Source organism: Protopterus annectens, chromosome 13.part0 (assembly GCF_019279795.1).
Source record: "Protopterus annectens isolate FY-2018-M chromosome 13.part0, PAN1.0, whole genome shotgun sequence".
Lineage (NCBI taxonomy): Eukaryota > Metazoa > Chordata > Ceratodontiformes > Protopteridae > Protopterus > Protopterus annectens.
The window spans coordinates 3502528-3523566 of NC_056747.1; the positions used below are offsets into that span (position 1 = coordinate 3502528).

General features: G+C 43.5%; 1 protein-coding gene across 1 annotated transcript in view; it reads left to right on the forward strand.

Annotated features, from left to right (window-relative positions):
- The window catches only part of AP3D1 (adaptor related protein complex 3 subunit delta 1), a 3080434-nt gene that overhangs the window by 1710968 nt on the left and 1348427 nt on the right, over positions 1-21039 (forward strand). The window contains exon 22 of the mRNA XM_044055492.1: positions 2916-2991. Coding sequence (XP_043911427.1) covers positions 2916-2991 — 76 coding nt within the window. The remainder of the gene's footprint in view (positions 1-2915; positions 2992-21039) is intronic.

Genomic DNA, 21039 nt, shown 5'->3' on the forward strand with positions numbered 1-21039 from the left:
TTGTATAGTTTGTCCTTGGTCCTGCAGGTATGTAGCATCCCCCTTACTGAATAACCTTGTATAGTTTGTCCTTGGTCCTGCAGGTATGTAGCACCCCCTTACTGAATAACCTTGTATAGTTTGTCCTTGGTCCTGCAGGTAGGTAGCATCCCCTTACTGAATAACCTTGTACAGTTTGTCCTTGGTCCTGGAGGTGTGTAGCACCCCCTTACTGAATAACCTTGTATAGTTTGTCCTTGGTCCTGCAGGTGCATAGCACCCCCTTACTGAGTAAACTTGTATAGTTTGTCCTTGGTCCTGCAGGTAGGTAGCACCCCCTTACTGAATAACCTTGTATAGTTTGTCCTAGGTCCTGCAGGTGTGTAGCATCCCCTTACGGCATAACCTTGTATAGTTTGTCCTTGGTCCTGCAGGTGCATAGCACCCCCTTACTGAGTAAACTTGTATAGTTTGTCCTTGGTTCTGCAGGTATGTAGCACCCCCTTACTGAATAACCTTGTATAGTTTGTCCTTGGTCCTGGAGGTGTGTAGCATCCCCCTTACTGAATAACCTTGTATAGTTTGTCCTTGGTCCTGGGGGTAGGTAACACCCCCTTACAGAATAGCCTTGTATAGTTTGTCCTTGGTCCTGCAGGTGTGTAGCACCCCCTTACTGAATAACCTTGTATAGTTTGTCCTTGGTCCTGCAGGTATGTAGCACCCCCTTACTGAATAACCTTGTATAGTTTGTCCTTGGTCCTGGAGGTGTGTAGCATCCCCTTACTGAATAACCTTGTATAGTTTGTCCTTGGTCCTGGAGGTGTGTAGCACCCCCTTACTGAATAACCTTGTATAGTTTGTCCTTGGTCCTGCAGGTGTGTAGCACCCCCTTACTGAATAACCTTGTATAGTTTGTCCTTGGTCCTGGAGGTGTGTAGCATCCCCTTACTGAATAACCTTGTATAGTTTGTCCTTGGTCCTGGAGGTGTGTAGCATCCCCTTACTGAATAACCTTGTATAGTTTGTCCTTGGTCCTGAGGTGTGTAGCATCCCCTTACTGAATAACCTTGTATAGTTTGTCCTTGGTCCTGGAGGTGTGTAGCATCCCCTTACTGAATAACCTTGTATAGTTTGTCCTTGGTCCTGGAGGTGTGTAGCATCCGCTTACTGAATAACCTTGTACACTTGCTTGTTTTAGCATTGTAAACTATATGTTAGTCAGTGTCCACAGATTCAGCTATAAAATTGTGTAAACAAATAAGTACCCTGTTGGTAATAGCCTTCTTTCATGCCATTAGTAAACAAAGGCAAATCATTGATTTGTTATGTGATACGTTGCCAGGAAGTAAGTTCTTCCTTTAAATAATTATACTGAAGTGTCATATGTGTAGAATAGGACCTAGGGTGGTTATTTACTAGCCAGCTGTGTCGTTGACATTAGTTTGTGTTTTAGGAATAAAGGAAATAATTTTTATGTTGGGGGTAGTTTTGGGTCAGGACACCTTGGGAGAAGGGGAAATCCCTGTTTGAAGGAATGTGTAGAGGAAAGCAGAATTTGATTGGCTGAGAACTGGATGTAAAATGACTTTTCAACTTTTAGTTACTCTAATGCAGTCAGAAAGTTTATATCCTTGCAGACCGTCGTCGTCATTGCATGCCGCATGGCTAAATATGCAGCCAATCCAGACCACTTTCCAGTTTCACAGATGAATATTTAAGTTGATAAATGTCTTCATACTTTTATAGTATAACTTTTGGCAGTGTGTGTAATTTCCTGTCGTTTTGGTATTCTTTTCTTAACTCTCTAGTATAATTGAATGCCACGCAGTGTAGTTTGCAGTCTGCTAGCATTCCCTCCTGCTGTATTGCATGCACTTTACTCTTGTGCTCTGTAGTTTTTATGTACTGTGCATGGATGCCTTCCTGCAAAATTGTATGCAGTCTTCACAGATGCTGTCCTTCATTATTTCATGTGTTATGTTTCTGTCCCCTGCAGTTATTGCATGCATTATGTATTGATGCCGTGCAGTATTTATGCATTCTGCACATTCACCTTTCAGCTATATTTATGAAGTCAGCATAGCTGCCTTCCTGGGTTATACATGGTGCCCTGCAGTGTTGCATGGAGTCTGTTCATGTGTTTTGCATACAGTCTTCATGGATCCTTTTTCTGCAGTATTAATGTAGTCTTTGCCAAATGCCTTCCTGCATTATTGCTATCGCAATGCGTTGATATATTGTATTTTTGTATGCATTATAATTCAGTGCCCCTTGCATTATTTCTTGCAGTTTACATGTTTGCGCTGCAGTTTTGCACGTGTACCTTGCAGTACTGTAGGTGTCCTGCATGTGTGCCTTGCAGTACTGTAGGTGTCCTGCATGTGTGCCTTGCAGTACTGTAGGTGTCCTGCATGTGTGCCTTGCAGTACTGTAGGTGTCCTGCATGTGTGCCTTGCAGTACTGTAGGTGTCCTGCATGTGCGCCTTGCAGAACTGTAGGTGTCCTGCATGCGCGCCTTGCAGAACTGTAGGTGTCCTGCATGTGCGCCTTGCAGTACTGTAGGTGTCCTGCATGTGCGCCTTGCAGTACTGTAGGTGTCCTGCATGTGCACCTTGCAGTACTGTAGTGTCCTGCGTGTGCGCCTTGCAGTACTGTAGGTCTCCTATGTGTGCGCCTTGCAGTACTGTAGGTGTCCTGCGTGTGCACCTTGCAGTACTGTAGGTGTCCTGCGTGTGTGCCTTGTAGTACTGTAGGTGTCCTACGTGTGTGCCTTGTAGTACTGTAGGTGTCCTACGTGTGTGCCTTGTAGTACTGTATGTATCCTGCATATGTATGTCTTGCAGTGTTGTATGTCATTTCCATGGATGTCCCTTACTGGTGCATCTTGTGTTAAAATAACTGCTTTCCTAATTGTTTTCTTTTTGTACCTTTTTTAGGGATACCATGACACTCCTGGTGTGGACCACATTCCTGTTGTGCAGATTGACCTTTCTGTGCCCTTGAAAGTTCCAGGCAAGTACATGTGAAGCTGAGCAGAAGACTAACCATTTGCGCTTAGCTGTACACTTTGTAACTAGTTTGTAGTTTGCTGATAACTGGACATCTACTGTAGTCAGCATTAATTTAAACCTATAGATAACCAACCCATATTACTTTTTTGGCAAATCATATTGCTGTGGTGCACAGCATGCATGTTAAAGATTTTGTTTTAATTTTATTTTTTTTTCAAGTTACTGCTATGGAAGCATTTGTTGGATGCATTCTTTACAGGTTGTTGTTACTAGAATGTTGGCTATTTTTGCTAAGCAGTAATTAGTTATTTGGCATAGCAAGAAGAGTATTTTATAATTCTGTGTGCTGTTAGACATAACAGGGGGGTGTTTTAAAATTTAGATCATATGTGCTGTTATCTGACTTATCCTTTTCATATTTGTTTGTTAGATTGCCACACTCCTATCTAATAAAAACAAGGTATTGCTTCATACATTTTAGGAGTCCTTGAGACATTCATAAAGTTAGGTGATTGAGATAAACTGTGAATGTTGCAGTAACATTAATACTACAGGTAATGGTTTTCCTCAAAAAAAAAAACCTTTTATTGAAAGGAGCTTGTCTTTGCTTTAATATATGGCTTTCTTACCCATGGGCAACTTTTTTAATTTACTCTGCTCTACTGTTCTGCTGAGTTACTCACTTTATTTTAGAAAAAGTGCTGAAACTGCTGTTTAAACCTTCCCTAACCTCCATTGTCACTGATTGTTTTTCTTAGGCCAGTACCTCTGTCTCTGCTGGCTGCCAGCCTGCTGTGTTCACTCTCACTATGCTCATGCTGTCCCGTATCCTGCTTCCAATTCCCACCCCCTCCTTATCTAAATTCATACTGCACATATACCCTCCCCTTCCTCATTCCTGTCTCTCCCCTTCCTACTATCCTCACCAATCCCTTATTACCTCATTATCATTTACCCAAACCCTTTACGGGTTTGTGTTTTGTTAACCTCCCCACTTGCTCTTCTCATTTCAGTTACTCTTGTCTTGTTCTAACATTGCAGTCTATACTTTTATTCTCCTTTTTCCCTTTGTACAATATTTACTACTTCAGTATTACTCTTCTTTCATAATATTGTACACATCACCCACTTAATTATTCTCTAATGTTGTTGTGTCTTTCAGCTTTTCCCGGGTAGGGGTCGCAACAGCGGAACTCCGGTCCGCTAATAATTGGTAGTTGATTTTTACGTGCCGAGTTACCAGCCCTGATGCACAACCTTCAACGAAGGTATGCCTATTCATGCATGTCTCCACGCAGAAGACGCTCTAGCTGAGAATCGAACTGGACAGCGTCTTACTGTGAGGCGACAACGCTACCGCAGCACTTCTAATTCACAGTTTCCCTCCTCCTGCTCCATGGTATACTCTGCATTCCTGTGACTGACAGTTGTCTAATAAAATCTTACCTTTTTCCATCTCCTTATTAAGGGATTACCTTGCCTGGAATCTGTAGGAAACCAATGTCACTCATCTTTTCCCCTTTAACTTCCTTAATATCTTTTCCTTTTCATTCGAGTACAGTTTCCTCTGAGCTACTTCACAGTCCTCTGTATCTACCCTGTTACCCTTTTCATATTCATATCTCTGCTGTTCGTTTTCTGTCACCTTACTACCTCTCATGATATTATTACACTTTATTCTCACACACACTACCAGCCACCTTACCTGTACTCAGGCTAAACCCTCTTCTTACCTGTTTTCTCACATTTATTTCATGTCCAACCTCTACTTTTTCCAATATATCTTCTAACCATTCAGTTTACTTTGTTAAAACCTGGAATAAATTCATATACTTTGGGGAAAAAAAAAAGAAACCCCAGTGTACTGTTGTCTAAAGTCACACTTTGTGGTGATATCCATCTAAATTCTGGCCCCTCAGTCTCATCCATTCCTCCCTCCCTCTACCTCTAACATCTATACACCCATAAAACTCCTTACCTGCATTAATATTCTTAATATTCTGAACAACTGCAGATATTCAGACATGTTTTTTCAGTATTTCCTTCCCAGATATTATTGTCATTACAGGAATATAAGTAAAATACCACAAAAGGGATTTTGAAATTCTGTTTCCTGCCTACAGTATAATTTGATTTGACAGACAACTTAAGAAATGGAGAGGTGTTGCAATTGTATAAAATTACTGTATAACTTTCTCACCCCTCGAGTCTAAGACAGCAACCTCCCAAAATGCAAGAACATCTTACCCCTGTTCTCAGTGTTAGTAAACATAAAGAAGCTTTGTATAGTTATCCTACACATACCACCAGCTAATAATATTAGCTTATTAGAAGAACCTCTTTCCTGGATAACTACAAATATTGAAACCATTGTCTTAGGAGACATGAACAGCAACTGGTTATCTGAGACATCTAACATCCCAACTACTAGTCTTAAGTGGAATGGGTTCAAACCTTTAATCTTAATAAATCAAATCATAACATTTCTGTCCTTGACTGGATACTTGTCTCTGACTCAAACAAGTGTGATAACTCTGGAGTACTACCTGATTCCCTTAATAACCATCACCCTATATTCGCCAGTAAAGAAATCACCCACCAGCTAAAAACATCAATGTATAACTACCAGAAATCTTTCTAACTTTCATCCTAACACACACAGTAGTTTAGTAAAATCCTTTAACTGGCCTCTGCTGAAAACCCTGTCCCTAGACGAGGACATCAACAAATTCAGCAATATATTCATGAGTACTATAAGAGTAAAAAATATTAACCCCCCCCCCCATCTGACTCATTCAGCTAGAATTCTTATGTAAAAACATGCGAAAGCATGGAAACACTGGCACAGAGATAAAATCCCTCAAACCTTACATCTGTACAAAAAGTTGCATAACTTCACCAGTAACACTGTGTCACCACCACACTATAGCATCATGTACACAGCCGTGTAGAAGTACCCATGTAGGAACAAGTGCTGGGTAAACCCCAGAAACAAATGTGCATTGTAGAACCATAATATCAACAAGCTTTAGAATAAAAGGAAAAAAAAATTGACCAAAAGAGCAATTCCCAGAATGCTACAGCCCTTATCACTGAAATAAACAAAAACTCAGGAGCTTAGTAAAATCCACCAAAGCCAAGTTTGAGGCTCAGATAGGTATCCAAGCCAAAGACAGTCACAAGGTATTTTTAGTTATGTTCGCAATCTCAAAAGCACAACACAGCAATGTGCTGTACTGATTATGAACAGTATTACCTACACTGAGGCTGAACATACACGGAACCTACTGGCCAGTAAACTTAGGTCTAACTTTACCTCTCTGTCCGGTATACCTGAAGCTGGCTCACCTCCAGCTATCACACAGGACCAAGTCCTAAAAGTGCTATCAAAAGCCAAAATACTGTAACAATGGGTCCTGACAATATCCCTGGATGCGTCTTAAATTGCATGAAGCATGATTTACCCACACCCTTGATAGTACTATTAATTCTCAGCCTCCTTACAGATTTGTACTAAGGAAATGAAGAAACAGCTGCAGTCATTTCCCCTGCATAAGAAAGAAACTTCCACTGACTCAGGCAATTACAGACTCTTAAGTCCGACTAGTCTCATGTGCAAAGCCATGGAAAGACTTTCAATCAGAACATAGGAACCTCCAAACAGTGGACTCTTTTCAGTTTGGATTCATCAAGGGCAGATCATGCTTACTTAACTTGGTGGATTTTTTTTTTGTAAAGGTCTCCAGAGCAGTGGGTAAAGGGAAAAGTGTACGTACCTCATACCTTGACCTGGCCAAAGCTTTTGACACAATTCCGTAGATGTCCATTGTGTTTCACTGTTGCAGTCATTACTCTTGGGTTATCCTGCTGGCAGGCTACCCGCAGTCGGCCTGAATTCAGTTGTGAGTTCAGTAAGAAGTTCAGTTGTGAGTGTTCTGCCATTTCACACTGAACTGATCAAAGGAAAGACACTGAGGAAACTCGGAGCTATAATATATAACATTAAGTATCCTGTTTTTTGTTTATTTTGTTCTTTATTTCTTTGTTATTTATAGCACTTTGTGTACTGTGTATTTTTCTAGCTAGTTTCACTGTGTGTGAGGTATTAACTGGAAATTGTCCACTTTTATTAAGCATCTGTTGGGTTATGTGTTTCTGATAACTTGTTGCAGTTAAACTCTTTTTTTCTAGCGGCTCCTTTAGCTGTTTAAAACTTTCATTTAAAGGCTCACTGCTGCTTTTCAGCTGTGAGAAACATTTCTGCAGTTTTGTTTCCCACCCTCTCTCCCTGTTGGTATAGTGTTTTTATGGTTGGTGGCTTTGCAGTTGCCTGCCCCTACTGTAAATTTGATCTGGGACCCTCCTCCCAGTCTAGTGTCATTACCTCATTCTACCCAGTACAGGGAGAACATTTGAGAAGGCCAATCAGCTTAGTTTCTGCTACTCCTTTCTCTCTTTCCACTTAGAATTTTTTTTTTAATCTGCTTTTACTTTATTTGTGTGTCTTCCTATTTTATTTTGCTTTTGCGTCATCTTAAAAGTACTCAATTGTATTTATTACTGCTTGGTGTAACTCATTCTAAGCCTTTTAGTTTAAGCACTTGGGCTTCAGACCAGTTGTTTTACATTAAGAAGGTTTGTGGCCTGCGTAGCGGCAGAACAGGTAGCTTACATCCTTCTAAGTTGGGAACTGCTGATTGAGGGCTCAGTGTTTGTTATTCTAAAAGTGTATTAATTCTGGTTTAAGCACTTGGGCTTCAGGCCAGTTATTTTACATTGAGGGTTCATGGTCTGCACTCTTGTGGGAGGAGAGGCTGGACTCTGCCCTTCTGAGCTGGGAATTTCTGGTTAAAGGCTTATAGTGCCTGCATATTTGAACTGCTTCTTACTGAAACTGGTACACCTTGTTTGCTGTAGCATAGACTAGATCCAGGCCTGCTGAATCTAGCTTTGTTTGTATAACTTGAGCACTAATCCAGGCATTCTTTAAATTGTATTTTTTACTGCTTAGTAGTAACTTGATTAAAGTGTAGCTATCGTTCTAAGTCTTTTGGATTAAGCACTTGGGCTTCAGACCAGTTGTTTTACATTGGGAAGTTTTGTGGCCTGCACTGTGGTGGAAGGACAGGTAGCTTATATCCTTCTAAGTTGGGAACTGCTGATTGAGGGCTCAGTGTCTGTTATTCTAAAAGTGTATTAGTTCTGGTTTAAGCACTTGGGCTTCAGGCCAGTTATTTTACATTAAGAAGGTTCGTGGTCTGCACTCTTGTGGGAGGAGAGGCTGGACTCTGCTCTTCTGAGCTGGGAATTTCTGGTTAAAGGCTTATAGTGCCTGCATATTTGAACTGTTTCTTACTGAAATTGGTACACCTTGTTTGCTGTAGCATAGACTAGATCCAGGCGTGCTGAATCTAGCTTTGTTTGTATGCTTGTTGTTTGTTTGCTTATTTCCCAGAAACGCTAATTCCACCTAAAACGCGGCTTTTCAGCGCTTCTGTGGATCCCTAGTGATATCTGCATTGCTTACTGTACTTATTTCCTTGTTTCACTTGAAAGAAAGTTACAGTTTGTCGTTTTTGCATTTAAGATGCCTGTAACACATTGCATTTAAGTTACCTGGCACTTGCTCACTAAAGCAATTATATAAGTCAGCACTAAAAAATTAAAAGCACTACACCCTTACAAACTCCCCTTGAGTACCTTATTCCCCATTGTCCCTTTTTTTCAATTATAAAGGAATTCCCAATACTATTCTAGCATGTCCAAAGGTCAGTTGTCAATCTCCACTCCGGTCCAGCTGTTGAATCTGGGAATCTTGAGGCAATGTTACAACTGCCTCATGTACACAGACAACCCTCTCCTCCTCCCAACAAATTCCAACACATGTGAGAGATGCAACCATATAGCCAAACTGGAGGCTAAGCTCTCTCAACTCAGTACTGGCGTAACCAGTCAGGAGGAGAAGGAAACCACACTCACTACAATTCCAGTCTCACATAGACCTACCACGACAGCAAACCAAACACATAAACACACAAAAACATACTCGGAGGCTCTAAATAAAAATCTGCCTAAGCAGCAGAGACCTCCAAAGCAGACACCCAAGCAACTGCTACCCCAAAACAAAACACGTGCAACACATAGCTCACAAAGCCAGTGTGCCGAACAGTCACAGCCCTTAAGGCTAAACAACACACCTGATACACTTGTAATAGGTGACTCTGTCGTCAGGCACACTGACATCCCGCTCACCAGGCTGAACAAGGAAAAGGTCAGGGCGAGCTGCCTGTCTGGCGCTTGGATCCGCCACATAACACAAGCACTCAGGTCACTCCAAGGCAAGTACAAGTATGACTCAGTCATTGTGAATGACCTGAGATGTACCTCCCTGGACTACATGAAAAGAGACATAGAGGAGCTCTCTGAGCATGTAGCCCAGGCCGGTATGACCCTGACCTTGAGTAGCATCTTACCCTCACCAAGAATGATGCCACAATATGAAGACAAGATGATCAATTTCAACAATTGGCTTAAGTATTGGTGTCATTCAAAGGGGATCCAATGCCTGTCAGCCTGGGATGACATGCTCGACAAGCCACGATGCTTCGCTAGGGATGGCTTGCACCTGTCACCCCTGGGCTTTCGGATATTGGCAAAGGCTCTTGCTACCCCCATAGTGCCTTTTTTAGGCAAGGCTCAAAAGACCAACCCACCTCCATAGGTATCACAAGGGATAAGAAACTAAGAGTAATGCTGCCCAACACCAGAAGTCTAAACCTCAAGATGCACGCACTCGAAACTCTCCTCAGCATGGAGAACATTGGTATCTGTGCAGTAACAGAAACCTGGCTCAAGGCTCCCGAGAGCACCCCAGCACTACCAGGTTATACCTCATACCATGCTTTTCGGCCCCAAAACTTGGACCAAACCACAAAAGGAGGGGGAGTATCAATATTCGTCAAAGATACCCACACCTCCAGGTTGGTGGCACAGTACGAAGCATCAGAGACTATCCATGTGCAACTAACAGTGGGTAAAACTGCCTTCCAGTTTATAGCCTGCTACAGACCACCCTCCCAAACCCAGGAACCCCACTCGGCCTTCCTTAGAACACTGGAAAATATGAAGGTCTCTCCAAACACCATTATATTGGGCGACTTCAACTACCCAAACATAGACTGGGAGCATTACTCTAGCTCCAACACCCTAGCCCAAAGGTTCCTAGAATTTATCAACTCAAATGCTATGGAACAACTTGTTACCACTCCCACGAGAGGGGAAAACATACTGGACCTGATAATCACCAACATGGGGACTCTCTGCTCCAGACCAGAAGTGTATCCCTCACTGGTAAGATCAGACCATAAACTAATCTCACTGGATATTCACATCCCTACCCCACCCCCTCCCCAGAAAACCACAGTGAAAAACTTGTCTAAAGCAAAATCCTTCAAAGCCCCCGGGCCTGTGGAAAATACGGCCCAGACCGCAGAATCCTTTATAAACGCATTCTATGAACACCTTCAGGAATGCATGGATCATGCAATCCCAAATAAAACCAAGACCCAATCCTCCAAAGGCAGACGTCCTGTCTGGTGGACCCCAGCCATAAACAAACTATACAATAGAATGAGGAAGCTACTACATGATAGAGCAAAATCCCAAAAAGGGAAGGCATCTCTGATCAGTATTAGCAAAAAACTACGGGCACTCATAAAATCGTCTAAGGCCAGCTTCGAGAGACAAATTGCACAGGACACTAAGGATAATCACAAGACTTTCTTTAGTTATGTTAAGAACCTGGGTGGGAATTCCCAGATATGCTCAGAATTAGTCCAAAGTGACAAAAAATACACTGAACCCACTGACATTGCCAACATCCTAGCTGACAGGTTCAGCGCAAACCTCTCCCCTCCCTCCCCACCAAAAGGGCAAATATCTATCCCAGCAGAGTGGTGCCCTCCTGACATCTCAGATGCTCAGGTAAGAGCCGCCCTCTCCAAAGCAAAAAACACAGCATCAATGGGACCAGATGGTGTCCTGGGCTGCGTCCTACATGAACTCCAAGAAGAGCTAAACACAAACCTAAAACTACTGTTCAATCTCAGCCTTACTACAGGATATGTACCCAAAGAGTGGCATACAGCAAAAGTGGTCCCTCTCCACAAAGGTGGTGCTTCAACAGATCCTGGAAACTATCGCCCCATAAGCCTGACTAGCTTGGTCTGCAAAGCTATAGAAAGGATCATCATGGACCTCATAAATAAAGATATTGGGGACCTACAGACACTGGATCCTACCCAGTTCGGCTTTAAGGGCAGATCCTGCCTCTTAAACCTGGTCAGTTTCTTTGAAACAGTCACCAAGGCCATTGACGAGGGGAAGGTGGTCCACACAGCCTACCTGGACCTCGCAAAAGCCTTCGATACAATACTCCAATTGGGCATTATAGATAAACTCACCAGCTTAAATATAAACCCCTATGTCACTGGATGGGTTGCAAACTGGCTCAAGGACAGAACCCACATGGTTAGAATTGCTGGAGCCATGTCAGACTCCAAACCAGTTACAAGTGGCGACCCACAAGGCTCAGTCCTGGGACCTCTCTTGTTCGGTATATATTTCTCGGAGATACAGGCCAACACGGAAGGACTGTGGCTGACCAAGTTCGCAGATGACTGCAAACTGGGCGCCATAATAGACTCTCCAGCCGACACAAGCATCCTCCAAAAGGGCCTCATAGAAACAGACAACTGGTGCCAGAGCCATGGCCTCAACCTAAACGCCAAAAAGTGTGTAGTCATCCCCTTTGGCAAAAACAAAGTGCCCACAAATTACCACATAGGTGGTAATCCAGTAAGTACAGAAGAAGTAATTAGCAACCCAAGTTGATAGCAATCTCTCATTTGACAACCACATGGCCAAAGTGGTTAGAAAAACATTTTATATAGCCCACCTAATCATGAAGGGATTCACATCTAGATCAGGGGAGGTCATCGTGCCTCTTTACTCATTCCTCATCAGGCCCATAATTGAGTACAATGCCCCTTTTGGGATGTACCTTACCAGACACCTGCAGCAACTGGAAAGACCCCAAAAGTACCTCACCAACAGGATCAAGGGGCTCAAACAGATGCCATATGCTGCCCGGTTAAAGAAACACCAGCTCTACTCAGTGGCATACCTGCGATCTGTGCCTGACGTATAAAGCCATGTCCAACCCGGAATTAATGGACATGCTGCACCTCAGAAAATCCAAATCCCATCGAGCTACACGCTTGAGAGACTTGAACCTCAGCACTGAAATAAATAGGACATGCTGGAGGGACAGATTCATAACCCAGAGGCTCCCTTCACTCTGGAATAAAATCACAGTCCAGGTTAGGCATAGTCCCTCATTGACTCTCTTCAAGAGGAACCTTGATGAGTGGATGGGAGATCGTAGCTTTACCCCGGGTATCACTTCTGTGTCACTGTTAGACAGAGGCACAGTATACTAACCTCGAAAAAGGGCATAGCAAAATTAATTTAAAATGGGTGGTGAAAGCCAAACACATTCTGGCTAGGCTTATAAATGCCCTAGGGCAGACAGCCTAGTATGAACCTATGAACCTAATTCCAAAGTCTAGGTCCGGCATCGGTTGCTGTCACCTCTTCCCTGACGTCAGTGCGCCAGGGGTATAAAAGATGCAGCCGACGCCATTTTCTTCAGTCTTTCTTGCCGCGCGGTGCCCGAAGCAAAAGCAGTTCGCAAGTGCCGGTCAGCCGACTCCTGAGATTTTCACAGACAAATTTCATATCCAAAGTCTTCATTAAAGCTAAGTACCCCGTTGGGGAAACTTTTTTTTGCTCCAGACCGATGTCAGAAAAAGTTAACAATTGTATTTCTTGTGGGAAGCAAATACCTCATAAGGATTTTCATTCTTACTGTATTCCTTGCCTAGGCCCTGATCATAACGTTGCTGTTGGTTTTGTGCTAGATTTAACCAGCGCTCTGTTAAGTGTCGGTTTGATTTTGCTTTTCATTACTATGGCCGAAAATTCAATTATGTAATGCCGTCTGAACAACCGACGACCGGAGTTTCTAAAAAACGCAAAGAAAAAGAGGACGACAGGCATCCGAGATGCAAAACTGACGACGAGGCTTCCGCTAAGCCAGTCGCCGGTTCTCAGTGAGGCGCTTTCGCAGCCCCTGACGCCCACTACCTCAGAGCCACAGACTGCTGATGACTCCCACGTGGAGCCAGCTAGGCCTCTGGATACTCAAGGTATTGGACACTCAGAAATCATTCTCTCAGATGGTTCCGGAGCCGCTGAGCAGGCATCAGCTTCTGAGGGTGTTTTCAGACCTACACAGCTATATGTAAAGCCTACTTCAGCTTCTAAAGCAAAGACTGAAGCAGCTTTAAAGACAAAGAAACAAGTACAGCATTCTCCAGGACAAACTTCCTTGCCTAAGAAACAGATGCTCAAAATGGCTGAAGACCTTATTACCTTGATCAGGGGTTCCCATCCCCCTCCTGATAAGAGGCCTAGGCAAGAGACAGACTATGACTCTTCAGATCAGGTTTCCATTTCCTCTGACTCCTCTTCTGGACAGGAATACTCTCTTCCTCCCTATGAGGATTCTGATGCTGGAGAATCCATTCCTTCAGCCTCTCCTACTGAGGATTATTCTTTTGGGGAAACCCTGCATACCACGAAGGAACACTTCCACTGGGAGAGCCAAGATTACTCAGAATCAAAGAAAAGGCTTAGAGATTTTCTTTTACTTCCTCAGCACAGGCCTCTTTCTATTCCCCGTGTGCTAGACATTGTAGAAGATGTATTTTCAGAGTCCGGCCTTTCTCCAGGCTCATTACCTCCAGCTCCTGTTAAACCAGACAGATACTGCAGGGTTCCAGATTCACATACATTTCTTTATAAAAACCCTGCTGCTGACCCAGAAACTATTTCTCAGGGTCCCAAAGGGGTTAAGGCCGCTACTGCAAAAAAAAACTATCCCTTCTGACAGGGATTCAAGGGCACTAGACAGATGGGGGAAAAGGTTTACCTTCTGCTACTTTGGCTGTTAGGGCTTTAAATTGCCAATTTCATATGATTAAATATCAGCAATACTTAATGTCATTGTTAAAACAGAAAATGTTGGCCAATTCTGATTGTGCAGAAAATAAGGAAATGCAGGATCTATTGCATGCAACTGAACAAGTGGGAAAGCATACATTGCAATGTGGTTTTGATTCTCTGCAGGCCTCCTGCAGGGCCGCATTTACGGGTTCTGTCATTAGGAGGCATGCTTGGTTAAAGGAACAAAATCTGCCTGATCATGTTAAAGCAAAATTATTAGATGCTCCATTACAGCATGATACTTTATTTGGTGTTAAAGCAGAGGAGGTTTTGAAGAAAATGGAGGACAAAGCGAAATCTATGCAAACAGTAAAGGATTTTTTACAGGTTCAGCCACCAAGATTTAGCACGAGCTGGCCTACAAAGAATTGGTCCTTTCCAGTGTCGGACAGGCCACAAAGAGGCAGATACAGATGTCCCAGAGGCAGATCCCAACCCCAGGCCTCATACAGGCCTAAACAGTGGGGCCCTTCTACCTCCATAAGTGGAGAAGACAAAGCACAGCCATACAGGAAACAGTCCCAATGACTTGCCTCTGCCAGCACCAAGCACTTTTCTTCTTGCAGCCCCCTTAGGGGGAAAACTAGCACTTTTCTCTCAAAATTGGCACATGATCACCCAGGACAAATGGGTATTGAATATAGTGTCCCAGGGCTACAGGTTCCACTTTCACACCTTGCCAAAGGCAAAGGGTATGCCAAACCTGCCACACAATCAATGGGCAGAGACACAAAAACAAGTTTCGTCCCTTATGAACACGAGGGCCATTCAGCAAGTACCACAGCAAGAGCAGGGACAAGGATTTTACTCAAGACTTTTCTTGGTACCCAGAAAGGACAAAGCCTAAAGACCAATACTGGACCTGTCTTTTCTAAACACATTTCTGGACGTTCCAAAATTCAAAATGTTAACTCTGCAGCAGCTTCTGCCCATGCTGAGCAAGAAGGCTTGGCTTGTAACTTTGGACCTAAAAGAGGCATACCTGCATATCCTAATCAGACAATCTTGCTGACGATACCTCAGATTCATAGCTGGCTCAATGCACTACCAATTCTCTGCACTGTCCTTTGGCTTATCTACTGTGCCCAGGGTCTTCACAAAATGCCTGGCACCAGTAATTGCATTTTGCAGACAAAGAGGAATTCAAATATATCCTTACTTGGATGACTGCCTTATACAAGCAGAGAACAAGGACACTCTACTAAAGCATCTGGCGTTCATAAAACGATTATTAATTTGCCTAGGGTACACAGTAAACAATAAGAAATCAAAACTAGTACCCTCTCAAGAAATAATATTCCTGGGTGCAAGCTTAAATATAACTGCCTAGATGGCTCATCTCACGCCAGACAAACAAAGGCAACTAACTTCTTACTTCAAAATGTTGGCAACAAAGACCCAGTTATCTGCAAGAAATATTCTGCAGGCTTTGGGTTTCATGGTATCCTGCATTTTGCTAATTCCATATGCCAGACTACATATGAGGAAACTTCAATGGTACCTAAAAAGTGTCTGGACTCAACATTGTCAAAGCCTGGAAGCATTAATTACCCTCATTCCTTGCCTGCAACAGGAGTTTCGATGGTGGGCACATGCCTGTCACCTCAACAAGGGACAGCCATTCACTCTATCCACAGCCAGGCAGTCAGTAACAACAGATGCATCAGATTTTGCCTGGGGAGCACACATGGCAGGAAAATGTATTCAGGGCACATGGTCCACAAGCCAAATGCATCTATATAGCAATCAAAAAGAGATGCTAGCTGTTCAGAGTGCCCTGACAACTTTCAAGTATCTACTCCATCCAGGACAACTACTGATAAGGACGGACAATACTACAGTCATGTGGTACATAAACAAGCAGGGAGGCACACATTCCTACCCCCTCTGCAGACAAGCCATGACTTTGTGGGACACAGCATTGACTTATCAAGTACACCTGCAAGCACAATTCCTGCCAGGAAAGAACAATACTCTGGCAGACGAACTAAGCAGAAACCTCACGGATCCCCACGAGTGGAAACTTGATCCACAAGTCTTCAGCATGATAACAAAGGAATGGGGATGCCCAGACATAGATCTATTTGCCCACAAGGACTTATCACAAGCAAACATGGAAAGTGGATGCTCTGTCATTCAGCTGGAAAAGTCTAACAGTATATGCCTTTCCTCTTCTGCCTCTCCTCCCCAAGGTACTCCTAAAGGTCAGACAAGAGAAGCCAAGAATAATTCTGATTGCCCCAGACTGGCCACGCCAGCACTTGGTACCCAATCCTAAAAAGCTTCTCTCAAGGCCCAGCCTGGACATTGCCTTTAATTCCTGACTTACTGACCCAGTGAAACAATCCGATTCTGCACAGCCAACTCAGGACCCTAAATCTGGCAGCATGGCGGATAATGTAACCATTCAAAACACACCTCTCTCTAAAGCAGTTTTGGATGTTATTTTGGAGGCCAGGAGGCCCAGTACCAGAAAATCTTTTGCAGAAAAATGGAAAAGATTATGTGCTTGGAACCAGGCACAAGGAATTGACACATCTGTACCAAATATTCCTCAGATTTTACAATACCTAACTGAGATGCTGGACAAAGGCCTATCCTTTTCATCAATTAAAATTCATGCCTCTGCCATTTCAGCTCATTACAATATGGAACCTCCTATTTTTTCCCATCCATTGCTAAGGCAGTACCTCAGAGGGGCCAAAAACATAAGACCTCCAAGGAGAGCCCCAATACCTGCATGGGACCTCAATTATGTCTTGGAAAAACTCACACTTTTGAGCCAGCCAATACAGCTGATATAAAGTTTTTATCTTGGAAAACAGCTCTGCTCCTAGCAATACCCTCTGCAAGACGAGTTTCAGAGCTACAGGCACTCATGGCTGTGGAGCCTTTCATCATTTCCCATCCAGACAGGGTTTCTTTAAGGACGAACCCAACATTTATGCCTAAGGTAGTGTCCAGTGTGACCCTTAACCAAACCATTCATTTGCCTACCTTTTATCCAAACCCACAGAATAAGGGTGAGAGACTTCTGCATTCCTTGGACATACACAGACAACTATGCTTCTACTTGGACAGAACTAAAGCTTTCAGAAAAACTGAGCAACTTTTAGTGGCATATGCTGTAGGATCTCAAGGAAAGCCTATCTCAAAACAGACTATTTCAAAATGGATAGGCCACTGCATTTGTTTCTGCTACTCACAACATGGCAAATCAGTGCCCAAGGGCATTAGGCCTCATTCTACCAGGGCAGCAGCCAGTTCAGCAGCCTTTCTCAGAGGAGTACCAACCAAATACATTTTAGAGGCTGCAACTTGGAGTTTGGTGCACACTTTTACAAAGCACTACCATTTACCTCTCTACTCTAAATCCAGAGCAGGCTTCGCCACTGCAGTTCTGCAAGGCCTTATAGCCTCTCCTAATCTTATTTAGGCGCAGCCACCCAACCTCAGCTTTGGGATTCAACCCAAAAGTAATGACTGCAACAGTGAAACATGATGAACATAGTACAGTTGTGTACCTACCATAAATGTAGATGTTCAAGTGTATTCACTGTTGCAGTCCAGGTTACCCACCCACCATCCCCCTTTTCTTTGCTGGGACTTACCTATACTTCTATGTCTTATACAACCTATGTGGTGTATTTGCTTGTAGATGAAGGAAATGTTTATTTTACTGCATGCATAATTATTGGCATAATTTTTTAGCCTACCATTTTGGGGGCACCTGACATCTGGGGCAAGAAAAACTGAAAAAAATGGCGTTGGCTGCATCTTTTATACACCTGGTGCACTGATGTCAGGGAAGAGGCAACAGCAACCGATGCCGGACCTAGACTTTGGAATTCAGGCCGACTGCGGGTAGTCTGCCAGCAGGATAACCCAAGAGTAATGACTGCAAATGTGAATACACTCGAACATCTACATTTATGGTAGGTACACAACTGTACTTTAGGCGTAGTAGAAAAGCTTAATAAACTGGGAATAAACCCCATGCACCCTCTGGATTGTCAGCTGGCTCACAGATAGGATACACGATCAAAAATAGAGGAAGTTACCTCCACAAACAGATCAGTCACTAGTGGTGTTCCCCAGGGTTCTGCTGTCGTACCTGTTCTGTTTGGTGTCTACTTTTCTGAAGTGAAAGCCAGTACCAGAGGGCTCTGACTGACTGAAGTTTGCAGATGACTGACAGCTAGGAGCAGTCATTGAATTACCAAATGACGTAGTCATACTGCAGAAAGGTTCATCTGAAATAAAAAAAAACTGGTGCCACCAAAGTCATGGACTGAAACTAAATTCCAAAAAATATGTTCTTGTGTCCTTTGGGAAGTCATCTATCCCAGGGAACTAACCCATTAACAATATACCCCTAAGAGTTGACCCAGTTGTTAGGGATTTGGGAACTTATGCGGACAGTTCCTTTTGACCAACATGTCTGTTGTAAGAAAGTCCTTCTGTATTGCGTAGCTTATAAACAAAGGGATTATGTCTAGACCTGGGAATGTCATTTTCCCCCCTTTACTCGACCCTCATTAGGCCAATTATTGAATATAATCCCCTGTTTGGCATGTGTCTGTCCAGCCATATGCAACAGCTGGAACGCCAACAGAGATACCATACTAAAAGAATACAAGGCCTTAACATGTCCAACATGGACCAGCTCAAAGCCTTGTCAGTGTACTCTGTATCCTACAGACTGCTAACAGATGACTTCTGTCTGGCGTACAAGGCATCCTCTGATTTATTAGTGATGGATTTACTGCGCACCATCAAGTTAAATGGCATCAGAAGTACTCTATCTAGGTTTCTAAACCTCGTTCTACAACATCAGCATAACAGTTTTGAGGTACAGGTATATCTCACAGAGGGTACCACTTCACATAAAACTAATTTTATCCCTGTCTGTATTCAAGTACAACTTAAATCTGTAGTTGAGAATCTGAAAATTTACCCCAGGACTGACCCCTTTTCTACTAATGGGCAGCAGCAGCTGCTAAATGCATTGTTCCATTCATAGGTGCCTTCAAATTATGGTGTAAGCCCAGTTATTAACCACGTACAAGTTATTCTCATAGCGTATAATATATATATGTTCTTCTTGTTTCCCCTTTCCACTCATAACTGATGGGATTTCCTGCCATGGAAGCCCTTGGCTGGCTCGACTACCAGAGAATTTTTTCTTCCCCCTGAAGCCAGCAGATACCATCACTGACGTCAGGGCATCTGGGTACAAAGGGAGCCAGCCGGTGCCATACCCTCAGTTCTTTCTTAACATCGGAGCCTGAAGCCGAGTGCTATGAGTCTATCATTTTGCACCATAGAAAGAAGACATCTAAAGCTAAGTACCCCATTGGGGAACTTTTCATGCATTTCCTGACTAATGTCAGAGAAGGTTAATAACGGTCTCCTCTGTGGCAAGCAGATGTCACACTGGGACTTTCACTTCTTGTGTGCAACTTGTTTGGTCCCAGAACACCACGTACCCAAACTGTCAGTTCTGTGCTCACTTTAACAGTGGAACAGTCAAGTGTAGGGCTGAGATTTTAGCTAAGCAATTTAAAGAGTCACTAGGGCCTTTGAATACCATGTTGTCCACTGGTTGGACTGAGGTTGATCTCCCTAGGTGTAAGAAGGTAAAGTGCCCAAAACTTGGGGATGTTATGTAGTCCAGTCCCGCCTATATTCTTACCCGTGGGTTCGGAGCCGAACGTCGGCTCCGACTCGGCCATACTTTAGCTCAAAGACTTTTTATTGGCTGGGCTAAGATGGTATCCCATGCTGCACTGCTCTCTATCCCCAGATCTCATTTGCCGCTCATGTAGCTTGGACGTGGTCTCGCTTTTGACTGTGGCTAAGTAACTTTTCTTTATAGCAGAGACGTTTGTTTTTGCAAAAAAAGCTATTTTCATAGCTATTTGTGTGTGTGTTTCTTGAACTGTGTTATGGAAAAGTTGTTTTTTCTTAGTGTGTTCTTGTGGTATCCCACTAGCTGTTTCCAACGGGCTAGGCCAGTTTCAGTTAGAGGACCTAGTCTGTCCCCTTGCTTTCCTTGTGTGCTAACCTTTTCCCTTGGGCTAAAACCGTTTAAATTAGCGGAATTAGTCCCCCCCCCTTGTACTTGTGTCTAGGACCGTTTTAGTTAGAGGTCTTTGTGGTGTACTGTTTTTTCCTGTTCCCGCGCTTGTGGCTGTTTGACCGTTGGTCTAGTTTTTGAGTTAGTTACTCAGTGTTTGTGGTAACTATGTCTAAAATACTAAGGAGCATAAGCCCTCGGGCTTTAAGAAGTGCATCAAGTGTAGTTATAAGATGTCCATCACTGATGGACACACTGTTTGTGTGTACTGTCTGGGAGCGATTCACCTCCAGGAATCATGTAGTTTTTGTCATGCTTTTAGCCCGTGTGTTCTTCAAGAAAGGAGGAATGGATTGGTTTTGATGGGACTTCTGAAACCATCCTTCGAGGAGGGTTTAGAGAGTGCTTCCAGCTTTAAGTCTTCTCCATCAAAAGCTAAATCTTCCAAGGCTAAAAAGCGATCCCCGGCTCCATCAGTATCATCGGAGCCACCGGGGAAAACAGCAGAATCTTCAATGACGTCCTCTGCTCCATTGCCCTCGGGGCCGCAGGAAGTGTCAGTGGTTATGGAATCTGCTTCGGCTCCAATTTTCTTGGAGCCTGTTCGGAGCCGGTCGCCTAGCATTAGGCCGGTATCTCCTCCTCGCAGGTCTCCTTCAGAGAGGAGGTCTCGATCTCCTTCCCTATCCTGCAAATCCTCCAGGACCTTATCGGATGTGGTCGTCGATAGAGTGGTGCAGAGACTTCTTCAGTCACCGGTACTGGCAAAATTGTTTTTGGCTCCGACCCAGTCGTCTCTGGAGCCGGTCCCTCTACCTACATTGATACGTCCTCCTCCGAGTG